Source organism: Erythrolamprus reginae, chromosome 1 (assembly GCF_031021105.1).
Source record: "Erythrolamprus reginae isolate rEryReg1 chromosome 1, rEryReg1.hap1, whole genome shotgun sequence".
NCBI classification, from domain to species: domain Eukaryota; kingdom Metazoa; phylum Chordata; class Lepidosauria; order Squamata; family Dipsadidae; genus Erythrolamprus; species Erythrolamprus reginae.
In genome coordinates, this window is record NC_091950.1 from 370,889,218 (window position 1) to 370,909,018 (window position 19,801).

The 19,801-nt window shown below is 48.0% G+C and overlaps 1 protein-coding gene across 1 annotated transcript; it reads left to right on the plus strand.

Annotated features, from left to right (window-relative positions):
- Positions 1-802: 802 nt before the first annotated feature.
- SIX3 (SIX homeobox 3) lies at positions 803-5,564 on the plus strand. The gene is given in 4 exon segments (XM_070741399.1): positions 803-1,632; positions 5,362-5,406; positions 5,408-5,441; positions 5,443-5,564. Coding segments are annotated over 4 exon segments (1,014 nt in total). The 3' UTR covers positions 5,548-5,564.
- Positions 5,565-19,801: the final 14,237 nt, after the last annotated feature.

Consider the following 19,801-nt stretch of genomic DNA (forward strand, 5'->3'; position numbering starts at 1 on the left):
CCTTCCTCCTCCTCCTCCTCCTCCTCCTCCTCCTCCTCCCTCCCTCCTCCTCCGTCCCTCCCTCTGCCTTCCTCTTCCCCGCCTTTGGGCGCAGCGCTAAGAGCTCTCTCTCTTACGTAGTCCCCGATGATTGGCAAGGCTGACAGTGATTGGCAGGGCGCTGCTATGGCGACGCCAAACGACACCCGCCAGGCCAATAGAAAAAGCGAAACAAAATGCTTGGGCGCTGCACTCACGGCGGATTTAAGAGAGATATTATGAGGCTGTTGTCATTAGGGCGACCGCGGCCGCATCCCTGAAATCTCGCTTGCGCCGCGGCGGCGGCGGCCGCTTTGGCTCTCGGAGGTGTGTGCGTGAACGTGTGTGTGTGTGTGCAAGACGCGTGTGCAAGCCGGGGAGGTTTGCCTGAGCGAGCAAGCCGGCGCGCAGATGCCCGTCCGTACGCGGGCGAGGGAGTGCGAGTGCGTGTGAAAAGAAAATAAGGGGGGAGCGATTGAGTGTGTGTGTGTGTGTGAGAGAAGGGGGGGCAGTGTGAGTTTACGCGCGTGTCTGTGCATGTCTGGGTTCGGATGAGGGTCTCTATGCGGGTGTGGATGTGCGCGGGGTGCCTGGGCCCCCTTTCCCTCCCCTCTTCCTCCTCTCGCTGGTCTCCTCCGTCCGCCTCTCTCCGCGCTCCCTGCTCTCCTTGATCCCCGTCCCTTCTTCCTCTGGCCCTGCTCCTCCTCCTCCTCGCCTCCTTCCCCGGCTGCCTCGCCCGCTCCCCGTCTTCCGCCGCCCTCCCCCGTCCGCCAGGCTGGGTCCCATGGTGTTCCGATCCCCTCTAGAGCTTTATCCCACCCATTTCTTCCTGCCAAACTTCCCCAGCGACCCGCACCACCACCACCACCACCACCACCGCTCGCTTCTCCTGGCCACTGGCGGCGGCGGAGGCGGCAGCAGCTCCGGAGCTGGAGGCGGCGGCGGGGGCAGCGGCGGCGCCGCCACCGGGGGTAGCACCGGAGCGGCCGGGGGTGGCGGCGGCGGAGGAGGCGCCTCGCGGGGAGCCCCGGAAGAGCCCTCCATGTTCCAGCTGCCCACGCTCAACTTCTCCCCGGAGCAAGTGGCCAGTGTCTGCGAGACGCTGGAGGAGACGGGCGACATCGAGAGGCTGGGCCGGTTCTTGTGGTCCCTGCCGGTAGCGCCGGGCGCCTGCGAGGCCATCAACAAGCACGAGTCCATCCTGCGCGCCCGGGCGGTGGTGGCTTTCCACACGGGCAACTTCCGAGACCTCTACCACATCCTGGAGAACCACAAGTTCACCAAGGAGTCGCACGGCAAGCTGCAGGCCATGTGGCTCGAGGCGCACTACCAGGAGGCCGAGAAGCTGCGCGGGCGGCCCCTGGGCCCCGTCGACAAGTACCGCGTGCGCAAGAAGTTTCCCCTGCCGCGCACCATCTGGGACGGCGAGCAGAAGACGCACTGCTTCAAGGAACGGACTCGCAGCCTCCTGCGGGAGTGGTACCTCCAGGACCCCTACCCCAACCCCAGCAAGAAAAGGGAGCTGGCCCAGGCCACCGGCCTCACGCCCACCCAGGTCGGCAACTGGTTCAAGAACCGGCGGCAGCGAGACCGGGCGGCCGCCGCCAAGAACAGGTCAGTTGGGGAGGCCCGGGCTCTCTGGGGAGGGAGGGAGGACGCGTACCCCGACACGCGCGAACGCACCCTCTCCTTGCACCCTCTTGCACTCCCTTGTATCCTCTTGCACTCCCCTATACTCCCTTGCACCCCCTTACACTCTCTTCACCCTCTTGCACTCCCTTGTATCCTCTTGCACTCCCTTATACTCCCTTGCACCCCCTTACACTCTCTTGCACCCCCTTGCACTTTCTTGCACCCTCGTGCACTCCCTTACATCCCCTGCACTCACTTACACTCTCTTGCACTCCCGTGCACCCCCTTGAACTCCCTTGCACCTCCTTATACTCTCTTGCACCCCCTTGCACCGTCTTGCACGCCTCCCCCGTTGCTGCGGGCCGGAGAAGGTCCCCTTAAAGAAAACCCGCGAGTTCCCGAGAGGTCGTAGGAAAAGAGCCCGGCCGGTTCCTTTTTTCAACTCCCAATCTGGCGCTGGGCGACTAGGCTCTTTTCGGGGCCTCTCGGCCCGGAGGTTTGTCTTTCGCCTCTTTCTCCTTGGGGGTCTAAAAGGGCAGGTTTGGTTTTAGGCCCGTGTGTGTGTGTTTCGGCTCCAAAGTTTCGATGGTCTTTCTTGAGCCTGCTCTGCCCCTACCTTTCAATTCCTATTCCCCCCCCTTTTTTTCTCCCCTCGAAAAAATAGACTCGCGTCTTCTGGATGTGTGTGCTTGTGTAAGAGCGAGCGAGCGAGAAAGCGCGCGTGACTTCTTGCCTACCGGGGGGGCTGCGTTAATTCTCGCCGCCGGTTTGAACCAGGGACGGGCGGAGTCGTCTCAAAAGCCGAGAGGGAAGCCTCCTTCCTCCTCGGCTTCCTACCAAAAGGAAACAGGCCGCCCTTTGCGTTTAAATTTGGATTCCCCCCCCCCTCGGCCCGCGTTTCCAGGAGGCGCGTTTCTCTCTTTTGTGGCGGGGTTGGCAAACGGCCATTGGGAGAAAACAGCTCAACAACAGCCACCTCCAAGCTGCCTGCAAGCAGAAAGGCGGCTGCCTTTATTGGTCTGGGTCTAGAACTATTTTTCTCCTTTTTCTCCCTGCCGGGCCAGTTTTTCTCCGCGCTGTGGTGGGGCTTCTGGAGCAAAGTCTCCGGATCCCCCTGCCTCTTCCTTCTGAGTAGACAGAGGAAAACGTCCCCTTTCCAGGGAGGAGGAAAAAAGGGGCCTTCGCTCTTCTTTTCTCATTAACGCCGTCAAAAACAAGGAGAGGGGTTCGCCCATAAAAATATTATAAAACTAATACATCTAAAATAGTTTTTAAAGTTGTTTCTCTTCCCCAGGTTGTTTTGGGTCCGGATAGTTTGACTTGCAGCGTATTTAGGAGTGTGTAAATAAATATACAGGGCGGGATTTTTTAAACAGTTGGATATTTAAATATATATATGATAAGTTATTATATGATTCGAGGGTGGGGTTTTTGGCTTGGTTATTGATTAGGAGGCTTCGATTATTTTAACACGGCATTCAAAAAGGTAGCAGCTGCGGGAAATAACGTAGGGAGAGAAAATCCTCCTTTAAAAAAAAACATAACAAAACCCAAGTTGATTTTTCGCTCTAATTCCGTGTTTTGTTTATATTGTAAAACTCCGTACCAAATTCTGAGGCAGGGAAATAAAGTGAAATAAAACTTAATTTTCAGTGGGATCTGAGAGAGAATGGCGTCTAATCCCCACACGCCACACAAGAGGTGTAAACATTTGGGTTGTCTGATCGAGATTAATGTAAAAAAGGACAGATAACCGGGAAAGAAATAGAGTGGGGAATAAATAATCGAACAATAGCAGAAAACAGCAGCAGCGGTCTTAAACGCAGAAGTAAACAGACTGGAAAGGACAAGGCGATTTATTTAAAAAACAAAAACAAAACAGTTCACCGCCGGGTGAGAAAAGAAGAATTAAAAATATCCCCCGATCCTACTTTAAAAAAGGATTTGACGGTTCAAAACACGGTTCAATTTTTTTTAAAAAAATTCCTTCTTTGATTCGGTCGGTCAAATCTCCCACTTGGCTAAATCTAGACATAACCCCTCTCTCCGGAAGGGCGCGAGGCATATTCCCCACCCCACCCACTCACTTCTCATTCCCAAAATCTCCCGGGCAACTCCAGGCAGTTTTTGCAACCGAGTTGGGTAAAGGGTAAAATGGATGGCGGTGGAAAACCCCTCGGTCAGTGGCCGGATAAGGTTCCCCGCCCGGCTTTTGGCCGCAGCTTCCTTTGTCTGGCGAACGCGGGGCTTTCCCCAACACGGTTGGAAAAGCAAATTTAAGCGTCCTCTTTCCCCTCCCGGGTCGTGCGGGGACTGAAGGCGCCCAGCACTGCGCGCAGGTTTCGCTCCCTTCCCTCCCCAAACAGCAGACCCGCCACTTTTGTTTGGCTGTTTGTTTACATTGCGCCCATTACAATTTCCCCCCTTTCTGGGTGGCTTTCCAGGAAAAGGGGGGCTGGTTGGGGGGGGGGGAGCTCAGCCTTCTATCCTTCCCAGGTGGGTAAAATGACAACCCAGATTATTGGGGGACAATATCTATAAACCGCTTAGAGAGGGCTGTAAAGCGCTCTGAAGCGGTATATAAGTCCAAGTGTTTTTGCTATTGCTGCCCACCATCCAGGACAGAGGGTGGGGGGTCTCCTTCGATGTTAGAAACGGGGGTTTGGTCCCGGCGGGTGGAAGGGCGCGTTGCGAGGGACCGGGGACACTTTAAGGAGGGAGGTTCTGAAAGCAAAGCAGGCCCCAAAGGTCTCCCCCACCCCCACTCGCCCGTCGAGGCGGAGGAACCCCGAGGAGAGCTCCAAATGAAACCAGCCTTGCGCGGGAGGCCCTGGCAGAAGGATGCGCGCGCGGGGACGCGTCAATGAGTCCTTGCAAATTTCCTCTTCCCCGCCTGTGTGTGTGTGAGAGAGAGAGAGAGAGAGAGCGAGAGCGAGAGCGAGAGAGAGAGAGAGAGAGCGAGCGAGCGAGTGTTTTCCCATTTTACACACACAAGGGAGGCGAGGTGGAAGGCAAGGGCAAGAGATCTTTGCTTGCGTTTCTCTCTCTCTTTCTCTCTCTCTCTTTCTCTCCTCTCTTTCATTCTTTCTGTCTCTTTTTCTCTCTTTCTCTCTTTCAGTGTCTCTCTCTTTCAGTCTTTCTCTCTTTCAGTCTTTCTCTCTTTCAGTCTTTCTCTCTTTCTCTTTCTCTCTTTCAGTGTCTCTTTCTTTCTCTCTCTCTCTCTCTTTCTCTTCGTTTGGAGAGGAAGAGGGCAGGCGTGGGGGAGGGGAGGGGAGGAGGAAGGAGGGGAAGGGAGAGGGCTGCAAACCGAAATGGCAAAGTCGGCAGACGACGGCCCGGCAGTTTATTTTGCGAACTAAGGTCGTGGCGGAGGAGGGAGGAAGTCTGACCGGAAAAGGAAGGGGGGGCAGAAGAGAGAGAGAGAGAGAGAGGCAGAGCAGACGCCGAGGGTTCAGGCTAAGCTGCCAGTTTGGGGGGGGCGGAGGGAGGGAGGGGAAGAAACGGCGGGAGAGAAAGCTTGGGCCGGCCTCGGTTCCCAGCATCTCCGTCTGGGGATTCCGCTGGGTTCGGAGACGCGCTGCGCCTTTATGCGGCCCGGGAGCTAAGCCCGAAGGGCGCCTCCTCCTCCTCTCCGCTTCTTTCTCGGCGGCTCTGCTGCTTCTGAGCGAAGGTTTTGTCCTTGTCGGTTTTGTCTCTCCGCCTTCCCCGTAGGCTCCAGCACCAGGCGATCGGACAGAGCGGCATGCGGTCCTTTCGGACCGGGCTGCCCCACTCACAGTTCAGCCGAGTCCTCCGTCCACGGCGGCCAGCCCCACCACCAGCGTCTCCAGTTTGACAGAAAGAGCCGAGACGGGGACCTCCATCCTCTCGGTAACCTCCAAGCGACTCAGAATGTGATGTATGATACACGGAAAAGGAACGGCAACAAAACAAAAGCTAAGGAAACAATAACAATGATAATAATAATTAAAGCAGAAAACTAGCAAAAGGCGAAGTAAGCCCACCCAACCCCCGTCCCGTCCCGACCAAGCGCCCAGCCAACTCCCTCGACGAACTGTGTCTCCCCGCTCCTGAGAAAGACAAAATAAAAATAAAAATAAAGACACCTCAGAACAACCCTAGAAAGAGAAGCGGAAAAAGAGAGAGAAGCAGACACTTAATCGAATTAAAATAAATATAAACAAAGCAGAAGAAATAAAAGAAACGATCCACTTGGTAAAAGGAACAAAAACAAAATTAACCTTGTGTATTTCTGATGCTGCAGCCGGGAAATCATAATTGTGATAATATTGTGCTGTTATGAATATTATTACTACTGGAAAAGGGAACAGAGAAAGAAAGAAAGAAAGAAGAAAGAAAGAAAGAAAGAAAGAAAGAAAGAAAGAAAGGTGACATTTGTATTCTTTGTAGGACAAAAGCACATTTGAAGCGCTTTCTTTTAATTTTTATAAATTTCATTCCAACCTTTGCGCTTTCCCATGGGACTGCGTTTCACCCATTTTGCATGATAATGATTCAGTTTGCATCTGGGGAAAATTATAATATTCGCTATACTAAATGAACACAATAATAATAAAGACTAGGGTGTGCGGGGAAAGGAAAACGTGGATCAAATTTGTACAAAAGAGAGAGAGAGAAAAGCTTTTAGAAAAATTTAAAGGAACTCTTTGAAGAGGGGGAAAAACCCAATGTTGATCACTTTTTTTGTTGGGTTTTTAATCAGCCTTTTTCTCTGCTGATCTTTTTTTGTTTCCAAATCCAAGTGACAGTTTAAAAGTAGATGCAATTGGTTTGTCCTCCTTCTCTTCCTCTATCCTCTTCCTCCTCCGTTGTGGTCTCTCTTTTTTTAATTATTATTTTATTTCTTTAAAAAATGTTATTCTTTTTTGTTCAGCAGACAATCATTTTCTTCCTAAAGCACCTTTTTTTCTACACTTCTGTCACTGCCTGTGTGGGTACTGGTTATAAATGTGGAAAAAGAATAGTTAATGGACTGTAACAGATTTTTTTTTTTATTTCAAATTTTATATGAATTATGTATATCTTAATGATGAGGTCATTTCCCCCCGCTCCCCCCCCCCCCCAGTTTGTAATATATGTGTAGAAAATACTTGTATATGATACTTGCTCTTCTCTTCTTGTGTCCCCTGTCTTGCCCTCCCCCTCTTCCCCTTCCTTCCCCCCCCTCTTTTTTTTTTAAAAAAAAAAGACAGAAAAGAAACAACATTTTCCCTGACTTGGGTTTCTTGCACAAACTTAGCTGTCAAAAGGTGACAGGCTGGGTTTTCAAAAGGGACCTCAGTGATAGAAGAAACGAGGCTTTTGGTTCCACTGTAGTTTTCTTATGCAAAAAAAAAAAAAAGAGCGCATTTTGAGTATTTAAATAGCAGCTGTTTTGGAGTCTCTTCTAAAATTCACGTAGGATGCTTATGCCACTTGTTTATTGCGTGTCCTATCTCTATGTACAAACTTTCTTAAAAAAAAATTCAAATACAGTATTCCATTTTTTTTCTTATCTATTTAGTGATGTTGGTGTGTTTTCTGTATTGCTGGTCAATGTCTCCCGCCTTCTTTCTCCCCCTACTCCTCCCACACAACTGGGCTTCGAGGCTAAAAAAAAAGGTACATATACACACTGCTCAAAAAAAATAAAAATAAAGGAAAGACTTAAAAAACACAATGTAACTTCAAGTCAATCAAACTTCTGTGAAACCAAACTGTCCACTTAGGAAGCAACACTGATTGACAGTCAATTTCACACGCTGTTGTGCAAATGGAAGAGTTGTGCAAATGAATATTCACTGAGAATATTTCATTCATTCAGATCTAGGATGTGTTATTTGAATGTGCCCTTTATTATTATTGTTATTTTTTGAGCAGTATATATTCCTGCCGGCTTGCTTCATATTAAAGCGGGCGATAGGGCTTCCGGCTCCAGAAGCCACTCGGATTAGCATCCTTTGAGACTCAGGCCCACGAGGCCCTCTTGCTGCATAGCTCTCCATGGGTCTACTAAAAAGTAAGGGACTCCTTTGGCCGGGGCTGACTCCCAGGAGAAGCAAAGGGGGTGTAAGCCTTTGCAATGATCCAAAGCTTTGCTCTGTGGGATTCCTACCGGTTTCAAAAAGTTTCTATCCGCCCAAAGTCAGTTTAACGCCATTAACTGACTTCCGGAGAAAAATCCTCCAATAGACTTGTGAGCCTTTGGCACATGTGGGTATGGATGCTTTTTTAAAATATGCTTTGGGGGCCCCGGGGAGTTGGTTCAGCTAGGCATTGGCCAGACGAGGAAAGGGTGGAGGTCACAAAACCATTTTTCTGAGCTCCCCAGCAGCGAATGGCGGACCTCAACCTCCCAACATCTGTCCAAATGGTCCAGGCCAAAGAAGGCTCCAGTCCCCCCCCCCAGAGACACGTTTACCCCTTCAAATCGCTCGGAACAGAGAGAAGGTCCTGGTTGAGACCAGAGAGGAAGCTCTTTTCCCCAATACTGGGGGATGGCCCGCCACGTCTTTGCAAACTACGATCCCTGGACAAAGGGGATCTCCGAGGTATCCTCCTTGCGGTCGGACTTACCTGGCTATTCCTCTAAGCTGACCGTCCTTCAAGCAATACTGGAGTTTATCTCACCTACATTGATGGGTGTTGTGTGGAGGAGGGGAGGTTTATGACTGCAAAGTCAACCTCTGCAGCACGGGGCTCTTCCCTTGTTGGGAAGAGAAGCCTAGGTTGGGGCTGCTGAGCATATGGGGGCAGGAAGGACCCTACCGTTATCGTGAGCTCTCCCTTGTCGAAGGCAAAGTGGACCCGGTTGTATCCTTAGATATAATCTCTCCTTCGCTCCCCCCAGATCGCTCCCCCCAGATCGTGTTGATGGCTGCTTTCCCATAAGATCTTTTCTGCTCCGCTTCTTTCCTTCCTTCCTTCCTTCCCTTCCCTCCCTCCCTCCTTCTTTCCTTCCTTCCTTCTCTCCTTTTTTCCTTCTTTTCTTCCCACCTTCTTTCCTTCTTTCCTTCCCTCCCTCCTTCTTTCCTTCCTTTCTTCCCTTCCTCCTTCTGTCCCTTCCTTTCATCCCTTCCTTCCTTCCGCCTGTCTGTCCCTCCCTCCCTCCCTTCCCTTTTTTTCCGTCCTCCCCACTCTCGGTCCAAATAATGCTTTTCGGTGTGGCAGTGTGCTTTGTTTAGGGGAATTCCAAATAAGAGTTTAAAGATGGGTGGGCTTTTTGTTGTTGTTGTTTTGTTTTTCTCGGCCTGCAGTTTTAAAAAGCAAACACGAGCAAACAGACCACGAGGCCAGCCTCCCAAAAGCAAACTTAACGAACTCCCTTCCTTAATCAGTTTACGGCTCCTCCCCCGCCTTCCCCCCCACCCCCAGGAGCCGCTTAACGTGCTGAAAAGGCCCTTTCTTTGCCCGGAACGAAGCGGGGTCCCGCGTCACCTTCGGTGCATTCAAAAGTTCGCCTTGCCTCCCCCCCCCCCCGGTTTAGTCAAGCGTGAATTCAGAAGAGGTGAATTCTAAGCGTGTTTTTACTTGTCCAAAAATACCATATTTTTTTTTTGAAACCTTGATTGGATTAAGGAAGGAAACGTGCTTGGAATTTTTTCTTGACCATTTCGGGGAAAACGCAGTTTTTGGGGATTTCCGAAATATCTTGTCCCTCTTGCTGCCTGATGTGAGCTGTGTGTGTGGGTGTTAGGAAGAGATCTTTGGTTTGGGAGGCCCGCTGTTCTTAACCAGAGGAACTGGAGTAGCAGCAGGCTTAATACACTGCTAAAATAATAATAATAATAAAGAGAACACTTTAAAAACAGAATATAACTTCCTATAAATCAAACTTCTCTGAAATCAAGCTGTCCACTTAGGAAGCAACACTGATCAATTTCACACGCTGTTGTGCAAATGGAAGAGTTGTGCAAATGAAATATTCAATGAGAATATTTCATTCATTCAGATCTAAGGCGTGTTATTTGAATGTTCCCTTTATTTATTTATTTATTTATTTATTTGAGCAGTGTATTTGAAGGAAGAAGTAGGGAACGTTGCTGTTACCCCGGACAAAGCCTCTAGTTGGCTTGAGGGTCAATCCTCCCCTCCCCGCGCCGGATTTACGTCTAGCAAAACTTGTGTGGTGGCTTGTGATCCATTTGGGCCGAAAAGAAGCCCGGCTGATTTCAGGAGAAAACCAAAGAGATGCGCGGGAGGTCTCCCCTTTTCCTTGAAGCGCCAGGAGGGAGTTGGAAGCTTTTGACCTGATCTGAATCGTTCCCATTGCCCCAACACAGAGTTGGGCTGCTAAGGTGGAAGGGAGACGTGTGCTCGCTCCCCGTGGTTCTGAGTGCTAGTCTAGTGCAAGTCTGCTACTGCACCTGGGGCAGGTAGCGAAATCGCTCGCGGACACCCAGGTACAGTAGCAGAATTACGCCGGACTCCGCTAGCACTCAGAGCCACGGGGGCGAGCACTTCATCCTTTCCACCTTAGCAGCCCAACTCTGCCCCAACACCCCACATCACCACATTTGGTTTTTGTTTTTGTTTTTAACGGTAGAAGGGCTCGTCAGCGAGCAAACCGGGAGTAGAGAAGAAAGAGAAGAGAGAGAGAAGGAGAGAAAGACAGAAAGAAAGAGAAAGAAAGAAAGAGAAAGAAAGAAAGAAAGAAAGAAGAGAGAGAAAGAAAGAAAGGGTAAACAAAGAAAGGAAGAAAAGGAAAAGAAGGAAAGAAAGGAAGAAAAAGAAAACAAAGAGAGAGAGAGAGAAAGAAAGAGAAAGAAAGAAAGAGAGAAAGAAAGGTAAACAAAGAAAGGAAGGAAGAAAGGAAGAAAGGAAGGAAGAAGAAAGGAAGAAAGGAAGGAAGGAAGGAAGGAAGAAAGAAAGAAAGAAAGAAAGAAAGAAAGAAAGAAAGAAAGAGAGAGAGAAACCCCTTCGCTTGCCTCCTGGGCAGGCTGAGAGATTTGTGGCTTAGAAAGTAGAGAGGGGGAAAAACTGAGGTTTTCAAAAGTGAGAGGGGGGAAAAAAGGGCAGGGGAGTTGAGATGACTTAACCGAAATGGCGGAGCCGCTGCAAACAAGGAGGCTATAGAGGCAGGAAAGGACTTGCTCTCTGGAACCTTCAAATGCCTTAAAAAGATACAACCCCCCCCCCCCCCACTTTCACTGATAGAAATAAAAGGGGGCCTTTCCCTACATAGCTCCTTAGAAATACGCCCCGCTACCTTAGTTAGAAATGGGGGAAAAATATATTGCTCAAAAAAATAAAGGGAACACTCAAGAACCCATCCTAGATCTGAATGAATGAAATATTCTCATAGAAATACTTTGTTCTGTACGAAGTTGAATGTGCTGACAACAACATGAAATTGATTGTCAATCAGTGTTGCTTCCTAAGTGGACAGTTTGTTTTCACAGAAGTTTGATTTACTTGTCGTTATATTGTGTTGTTCAAGTGCTCCCTTTATTGTTTTGAGCAGTGTATTAGTAACTCTCGGGTGGTGGGTGCTGCTGGTAGTTTTGTATTCCTTGAGCAAGCTCGGAGAACAAACCACCATCCACAGAGCCTCCTTTGAATGCTGGCTCCGTTGCAAAAGAGGTTTTAGAGGCCGGTTCCTGCGAGAGAACCTCATTGGTTTAATTTTAAGCCCCCTTCTCTCCGGGCCGCCTGGGAGAATTGCGTGGCTTTAAAGCAATCGGTTTCAAACTGGTTTGAACCAGGGATTGCGACTTCCTGATACCAACTCTTGATAGAAAGAAGAAGAAAATAAAGGGGATCTGCTCTTGTGCTTCGGGGGGATCGCTCCGGCTCCTGTCGGAGCGATCGGCCTTCATTTGGCGGGGCCCCATAATTTAAAAGAAAGCTGCCATTTGGCCTCTTATTTATGATTTCTTTATTTTTCTTTATATATTTTTTTTGTCAAGTATGTATTGGTAGTATACAAAGATATAACAATGTTTATAGACACGATACTAAACTGCTAAAAAAAATAAAAATAAAGGGAACACTTGACCAATTCAATATAACTCCAAGTAAGTCAAACTTCTGGAAACTTAGGAAGCAACACTGATTGACAATCAATTTCCCATGCTGTTGTGCACATTCAACTTTATACAGAACAAAGTATTCAGTGAGAATATTTCATTCGTTCAGATCTGGGATACGTTCTTGAGTGTTCCCTTTATTTTTTTTGAGCAGTGTAGTTAAGAGAGAAGCCTTGTGTGTCCAATCACATTTGGCCAATAAAATTCTATTCTATTCTATTCTGGACGGAAGGCATCCTGGTGCACTTATGCACGCCCCTTAGTGACCTCTTAGGAATCGGGAGAGGTCAACAGTGGATAGACAGCGGAGAGATGCCCACTTTTAACGGGGAAAAAACACCGCACGGAACCCGGAGGAAAAAAATAATCCAGGCGTCTTTTGTCCGAGCTCTAGACTGTAATGAAGGGGGATTTACTCCCAAGTAACACCGTGCGAGAGAGAAAGAGAGAGCACCAAAAAAAAAAAAGCCAATCCGTACGTGTAGCAGGTGCTTCCAATGGAGTTTAAAACCACCCAATTCCAAAATTCTTCCGATGCGACCTTACCAATATTCACTTCGAGGTCACTAAATCGGCTGTTAGCCTCTCACCTGCCTGGGAGTGGAGAAATAAAGGAATATCTGACCCCATCGTGGCCAGATTCCCTTGTTCCTGCTCTGAGCCGAAAGGAGGGAGGGAAAGGCTAGGCCAGGAACGGCAGGAATCGGCTCGGCGTTTCCCCCAATCGCTGTGAAACGTGCTTGCTCGGTTTCATACAAATCTTAGGCATTTGTTTGCGTGGGGTGGGGGAGAGAGAAACTCCTCCCCAGATAGAAGCAGCGGGCTCCTCGGCGCTCCTTGACCTCCCATGCAGCCAACAAAGAGCAGGTGAAATTGGAGGGTTTCCTTAGCAGGGGACTAGGAGATTGTCTCGGTCACCCCCCCCCCCCGCGAGGTTTTATCCAAGAACGCTCTCCTGGTTCGTTTTATCAAGTTTCCCCTGATTTCTTGTTGCAGTTTGCAGAAGAGAAGGCGGTGTGTTTTCTTTGTTTTTGTTTTTTAATTCTGCGTGCGCGTTTTTATTTTTATTATTATTATTATTATTATTATTATTATTATTATTATTATTATTATTATTATTATTATTATTATTATTATTATTATTGCAAATAAGCCCTTTGGGACGGTTTGGAGTCAAACGAGTCCTCCTTATGATGATTCCCAAGGAACGGCAGAAAAACCCTTCCAAAATCGCACCCTTTTTTTTTTTCTTCCCATCGCTTCCGGGGAAGCCTTGCCTTGTCCAACCTGAACCTGAATACACCAGCGTGGGGTGTGTCTATTCAAGGAACCAATTCTCGTTTGACTTAAGTAAGGCTTCCTTTCACGGGTATTAAAACGTGATATTTCTGGCCTGGGAGCCAGCCCAGCGCTGACTTGATAGAGGCCCCGCGAAAGTTGGCAGAAGTGACCTCGAGGCGTTTATATTGAAGACTTTTCATTTGCCTCCGTCCCGAAATGGAAGTGGGTAGAAGCATTAGAATGGCGGGGTTGACTCTTGGAGAATATTATTATTATTATTAATATTAATAATAATAATAATAATAATAATAATTTATTTATTATTTATTTATTTATTTATTTATTTATTTATCAAACAAGTATAGTATTATAGTACATATTAACATAACATAACATAACAACATAAGTAGAACTTAGTAATAGAAAGGATAATAAGACAGTAGGACAGGGATATTAGGCACAAAAGTGCACCTATGCACGCCCCTTACAGACCTCTTAGAAAAGGGGAGAGGCCAATTGTAGATATACATCGAAACATAGAAGATTGACTTGACGGCAGAAAAAGACCTCATGGTCCATCTAGTCTGCCCTTATACCATTTCCTGTATTCTATTTAGGATGGATCTATGTTTATCCCAGGCATGTTTAAATTCAGTGACTGTGGATTCACCAACCACGTCTGCTGGAAGTTTGTTCCAAGCATCTACTACTCTTTCACTTAAATAATATCTTCTCACGTTGCTTCTGATCTTTCCCCAACTAACCTTAGATTGTGTCCCCTTGTTCTTTGTGTTCATTTCCTATTAAAAACACTTCCCTCCTGAACCTTATTTAACCCTTTAACATATTTAAATGTTTCGATCCTGTCCCCCCTTTCCCTTCTGTCCACCATTACATACATACTATCATACTATACATTACAGACAGTCCTACATCCATCCATCCATCCATACACACACACACCACACACACACACACATATAGGTGGGCTGCTAAGGTGGAAGGGTGACGTGTGCTCGCCCCCGTTGCTCTGAGTGCTAGTCTGGCGCAATTCTGCAACTGCACTGGGCAGGTAGCGAAATCGCGTGCGGACATTTCGCTACCTGCCCAGGTGCAGTAAGCAGAATTGCGCCGGACTCCGCTAGCACTCAGAGCCACGGGGGCGAGCACACGTCTCCTTTCCACCTTAGCAGCCCACCTCTGCATACATACATACACAAATATCCCCCAAATACTTGAAGTTGGATTGGATGCTGAGGCCTGGGCGCTCCAGTCTCCAGTGATAGCCAAGGATTGATGGGTAGCCAGGACTGATTTGGATTGGAACCTAAATCGTAAACTGAGCGCACCCAGGAGAGGAAGCTTTTCGTGGTTCTAGTCACCTTAGAACCTTTAAAAATAACCAGGCAGAATGTAGAATGAATGGTGAGAATAGGATTCCTGAGGGTTGGTTTCTTGAGTTATTTGGGGATGGAGGCACTGGTGGGTTCCATAATGTTTGTGCTTTGGAATCCCGAGGTCGCGTGAACCACCCCACCTCGGCTTGCAAAAATTCCCCCGATTTTTTTTTTTACTCATGGAAGCAAGACTCAAATTATTTCCAAGGGTCTTCCTTTAAAAGAAGGGGCAGCCCTCGGGCCTGATTCAGCCAGATAAGGAGACCCCGTTGAGATCGAAGTGGGGTTTATTCCGGTTAAATTCCCTTTGGACTGCCGGGTTTTGCTTTGTGTGTGTGTGTGTGTGTGGGGGGGGGGTGTTTCCCTCACTCCACCCCACCACTAAACGATTTTTCCTCACGGGCCGCCTTGTGGAAAGGCTACAAAGCCAGTTTTCACAGCGCTGGGCTGGCCGCTGTGACCGCTAGAAATCGCCCTCGAGGGGGGGGGAACGCCCTTTGTCCTTCTGCCCTTACTCTGGCTGGCGGGGCGGGGCGGCAAATTGGGAGGCTCTTACTTTCGAGTGATGCCGCCAGTGAACACAAGAACAAGGGGGCACAATCTGAGGTTAGTTTAAAGATCAGAAGCAACGTGAGAACATATTATTTAACTGAAAGAGTAGTAGATGCTTGGAACAAATTTCCAGCAAACGTGGTTGGTAAATCCACAGTCACTAAATTTAACATGCCTGGGATAAACACCCTAAGATCCATCCTAAGATAGAATACAGGAAATGGTATAAGGGCAGACTAGATGGACCATGAGGTCTTTTTCTGCCGCCAATCTTCTATGTTTCTATGTAAGAGCCCCCAAATTTGCTTGGCAGAAACTGGAAGCTTTTAAGGACAGATCCTATACAGCACGGGTGCTCCCCAAACCTTTTAATCATTCCTCCTCCTCCTCCTCCTCCTCCTCCTCCTCCTCCTCCTCCTCCTCCTCCTCCTCCTCCTCCTCCCAGTACACACACACATACACAAATCGCCGCAGCAGGCAGACGAAGGAACTTGTTGTAGCATTTGCATTAGAAACCTAAATGGCTGATTGAGGTGTAAATCTATGAAAATCTGCCTCTAAGCCTTCCCTACCTTCTCCTCGGCTCCCTACCAAAGCCATCTGCCCTGGGAAGATAGGGCCTATCGAAGGTGGCCAAACTAGGCGGGGAGGGGGGAAGCTGACGGCCTCTCCCCCTCTCAGCCTCTTCCTTGCTTTGGCCGATCGTTTATCGACAAGCCCCCTTCTCCTCTATTAGTTTATTATCCAAGGCAAGCTTGGGCTGTTGATTAAGATGAAATGACTCGGAAGCTAAAGTGCGTTTGATCAATAGGCGAGAGGGAAGCCGCAGGACCTCCGAGGCGGCCAGATGGCGGGGCAGAGCGGCTCGGTCAAGGCGTGGGGGGGACGAAGAGGCAAGCGAGAGCTAGGAGGCAAGGAGAAGGACCATAGATCAGTTGGTGCCTCCTAAGGGCTCGGGGAGAGCATGGGTGTTGTAGTCCTAAAAAGCTGTACGCCCCGAGCAAGGGAACACTGATCCACAGCGAGGTTTGATTTGATTTGGTTGACTAGATTTCTAAGCCACCCAATTCCTTCCGGATTCTGGGCGGCTACAACGATTTAAAACAACAACAACAACAACAATATCAATTTATTAGATTTGTGTGCCGCCCCTCTCCAAAAACTCAGGGCGGCATACACATCATAATAGTTAAAACCCTGAAAAATCCCTAAAAAGTCCAAAAATCCAACGGGAATGAAGAAGATTTTCTGTATCCAAAGCCCTTAAAAATATACACTTCTCAAAATAATTAAAGGGAACACTCAAAGAACACACACTAGATCTGAATGAATGAAATACTCTCGTTTAATACTTTATTCTGTACAATGTTGAACGTGCTGACAACACGTGAAATTGATTGTCAATCAGTGTTGCTTCCTAAGTGGACAGTTTGATTTCACAGAAGTTTGATTAACTTGGAGTTATATTGTGTTCACTTTATTTTATTTTTTTTGAGCAATGTATATACTTAAGGCAGTGCGACCTCCTCAAACTTACACCTGGTTAGAGATCGTTCTCGACCCTCTTTTAGTTCGATGGAAGCTGGTTCTGAGTTTAGAAGGAGCCCTTGCAAATGTTTCCCAGCGCCAAGATTGCATCTGTAAAATGAGGACCCCAGATTGTTGAGGGAGCTATGCTTACTCTTTGTAAACCGCTAAGAGAGGGCTGTAAAGCACTGTGAAGTGGTATATAAGTCTAAATGCGATTGCTTATTGCTATCTAGATTAAATAGACAGGCAAGTAAGATGAAGTTAACTATTGGATCGCTTTTTACAGTTTTTCCCCCTTCAATCCCCTGAGTCAAAAGAAATGGGCTCGGAGTCTTGCATTTTAAACATGGAAGTAGTTCCCTGGGAAATCTCGAGAGGTCAACTCAACTCCTCCGCTAATCCGCCTTCAAGTGCTTGATTTGGGAGAAACAACTTTGGTTTCTTCAGATTGGGCCACGGATTTTGAACGGTAATTTCCACGAATTGTCCTTTTTTGAGGCTTATTCCAGTGGGTGGATGCAAGGAAAGAACTGCTTAGGGGGAGGGGGACAACTCCTTTTGGCATTTTAATTCCCAGCCCAAACGACCATTTCATGAACTGGGTGACCGAGGTCATCTGTTGCACATTAGGTTTGTCCTATATTATGGATGGCGCTTCAGGGCGAAAACAATAACATTCCCTTCAAATAGCTCTAAAAGAAGAGGGAAATAACGCTAATAGCGAGGGGACCGTTTCCAGAATCTGGACGGACTTCTTTCCTTATTTATTTAATTCGACTTATATGCCGCCCAATCCGAAGGACTCAGGGCGGCTTACAATAATAATGTAAATAGAAATACAAATACAGTACTGTAGATGCAAAGCAATAAAAAGAAGTCGAATATAATCTAAACTATGTAAAAGCCTCCTATTAAAAGAAACCCAATTAATGTACAACAGTCCTGATCCCATACATATATACCATTCATACAGGGTGGCCCTGTCAGTTGTTAGGACCCCGGATTGTGGGGGCAATAGGCTGTCTCTGTTAAAAAGCGCTATTGCTAACATGCTGTAAGCCGCCCTGAGTCCAAGGAGAAGGGCGGCATAAAAATTGAATAAATAAATAAATAGTTCATAGCCCACTAGGTCTGCATGCAGAACCAGATCTTCGTGGCTTTGTGTGGCCTTTCTTTCCCTTCTGATCCGAAATTTTGCACCCCCTGTTCAGAGAAAATGCCGTCCCGTTTGAAGGGGGGGGGAGATCCGTTTCCCTGAGGGGCGATTCTCACTTTTGTTAGGGAGCCCCTAAAATTGTTCCTACCACCTTCTCTGGTGTTACTTTCTTGTGAAAGGAAGCGATCCAGTTGCTTGCAAGTACGGTAGTGTGGCCTTGTCTGCTCTTGTGCTGTCCAGGTAAATACGTAGTAGGTCCTTTGTCCGCCCATGAAGAAATCGCCTGGAGGCCCCCCCCCCACCAAACCTCCCTCCTTCCAATTCTTATATACTGCTCAAAATAAAAATAAAAATAAAGCGAACACCCAAAGAACACACCGTAGATCTGAATGAATGAAATATCCTCATGGAATACTTTGTTCTGTACAAAGTTGAACGTGCACAACAGCAGGTGAAAATGTCAGTCAGTGTTGCTTCCTAAGTGGACAGTTTGATTTCACAGAACTTTGATTTACTTGGAGTTATATTCTGTTGTTTAAGTGTTTCCTTTATTTTTGTGTGTAAGCAGTGTGTTTTTCCTCCAGCGATGCTGCTGTCTCTTTATGTGCCTCTTTCCGCCCTCCCCCCAGCTCCCCCCCCCCACCGTTGCCTATCGACAGAGAGCGCGGATGGGAAGGTAGCTCTTCCTAGCCAGGATCGCGTTGTGGAGCCTGGGCTTGATCCGTGGCAACAGGGTCTCTTGCGAAGGAGCCGCCTGGGTCTCGGCTGCCTGGGCCCCTTCGTCTCTCCTCCAGCCGTCGGTTGAAAAAAAGAAACGGGGACGTCGGTACCCTGGCCTGCCTTTTCCTCGCTTAGCTGAGCACCACTTTCTCTATTCGTGCTCATTCATGCAGCTCCTTATCGAGCGCTTACGCAGCGCTGGCCCTGCCCTGGATTCTGCCTGGATTCCCCCTGTGGGGGGGAAACGTAGCTGGAGAGGACCTACACAATCCATAATCTTTCCCCTCCACCTATGGGTTCTTCCCGCGCCCCCCCTCGGAAATCCGCCCCATTCTAACACCCCCAGACGTTTCCCTCTCTCGCAGCCTTAGATGCTGCTCGCAGCCTTCCCTCGCAGCCTTAAATGCTGCTCCCCCGGTCCCTTTACACAACACAGCGATTACAGGGTCTCCATTGTTGTATATTCACGTTCATCGTACATACTCTGGGCGTCTTGTGCATCCAGGCAACTCCAATACAGGTGTATGCGAGGATAGGTGAAGGCGTTGAAGCAACCCATCTATAGCAGTATCTCAGAACTTTGATTCGCTTCTCATTCCTGGCCACTCCCCCCTTTCCCCCCTCTTTATTTTGCAGAGGGATGAATTGGGAAGGACTAGACTGCAGAAAATAGCAACAGAGTGGACAACGCCTGGAATTGTCTACTGGCTCTGTTGTTTCTTCCCCCCAACCCCAAAATCTTCAACCTTAGATTGTCTCTAATTGACTTCTCCCCCTTTCTAAGAGGTCTGTAAGGGGCGTGCATAAGCGCACCATTGTGCCTACCGTCCCTGTCCTACTGTCTTTTTATCCTTTCTATCACTACTTTCTACTTACGCTAGGTTAATGCAAACTATATTACTATACTTGTTTGATAAATAAGCAAGCAAGCAAACAAACAAACAAATAAATAAATAAATAAAAATGGTTAGTGATATTTCCTAACAGAGTTAAGAGTAAGAACCTAAGGACCCGACCCCCCTTTTCTATGGAGATTAGGAGCCCAAAGAGCAATTAGCAATCGCATTTAGACTTCTATAACGCTTCATAGTGCTTTTACAGCCCTCTCTAAGCAATAGCAATAGCATTTAGACTTCTATAATGCTTCACAGTGCTTTACAGCCCCTTCTAAGCGATTTACAGCTAGTAAGTCTATTACCCCCCAAAATCTGGGTCCTCATTTTACCGACCTGAAGGCTGAGTCAACCTTGAGCCTACTGAGATTTGATCCGCGAAAGTGCTGGGCTGGCAGCGGGTGATCAGCAGAAGCAGCTTGCAGTACTGCACTCTAACCACTGCGCCACCAAGCGGTTTACAAAATCAGCCTCTTGCCCACAACAATCTGGGTCCTCATTTTACCCACCTCGGGAGGATGGAAGGCATGGAGTCAACTTTGAGACTCGGGGCGGCTTACAACAGTAATAAAACAGTATATAACAATAATCCAA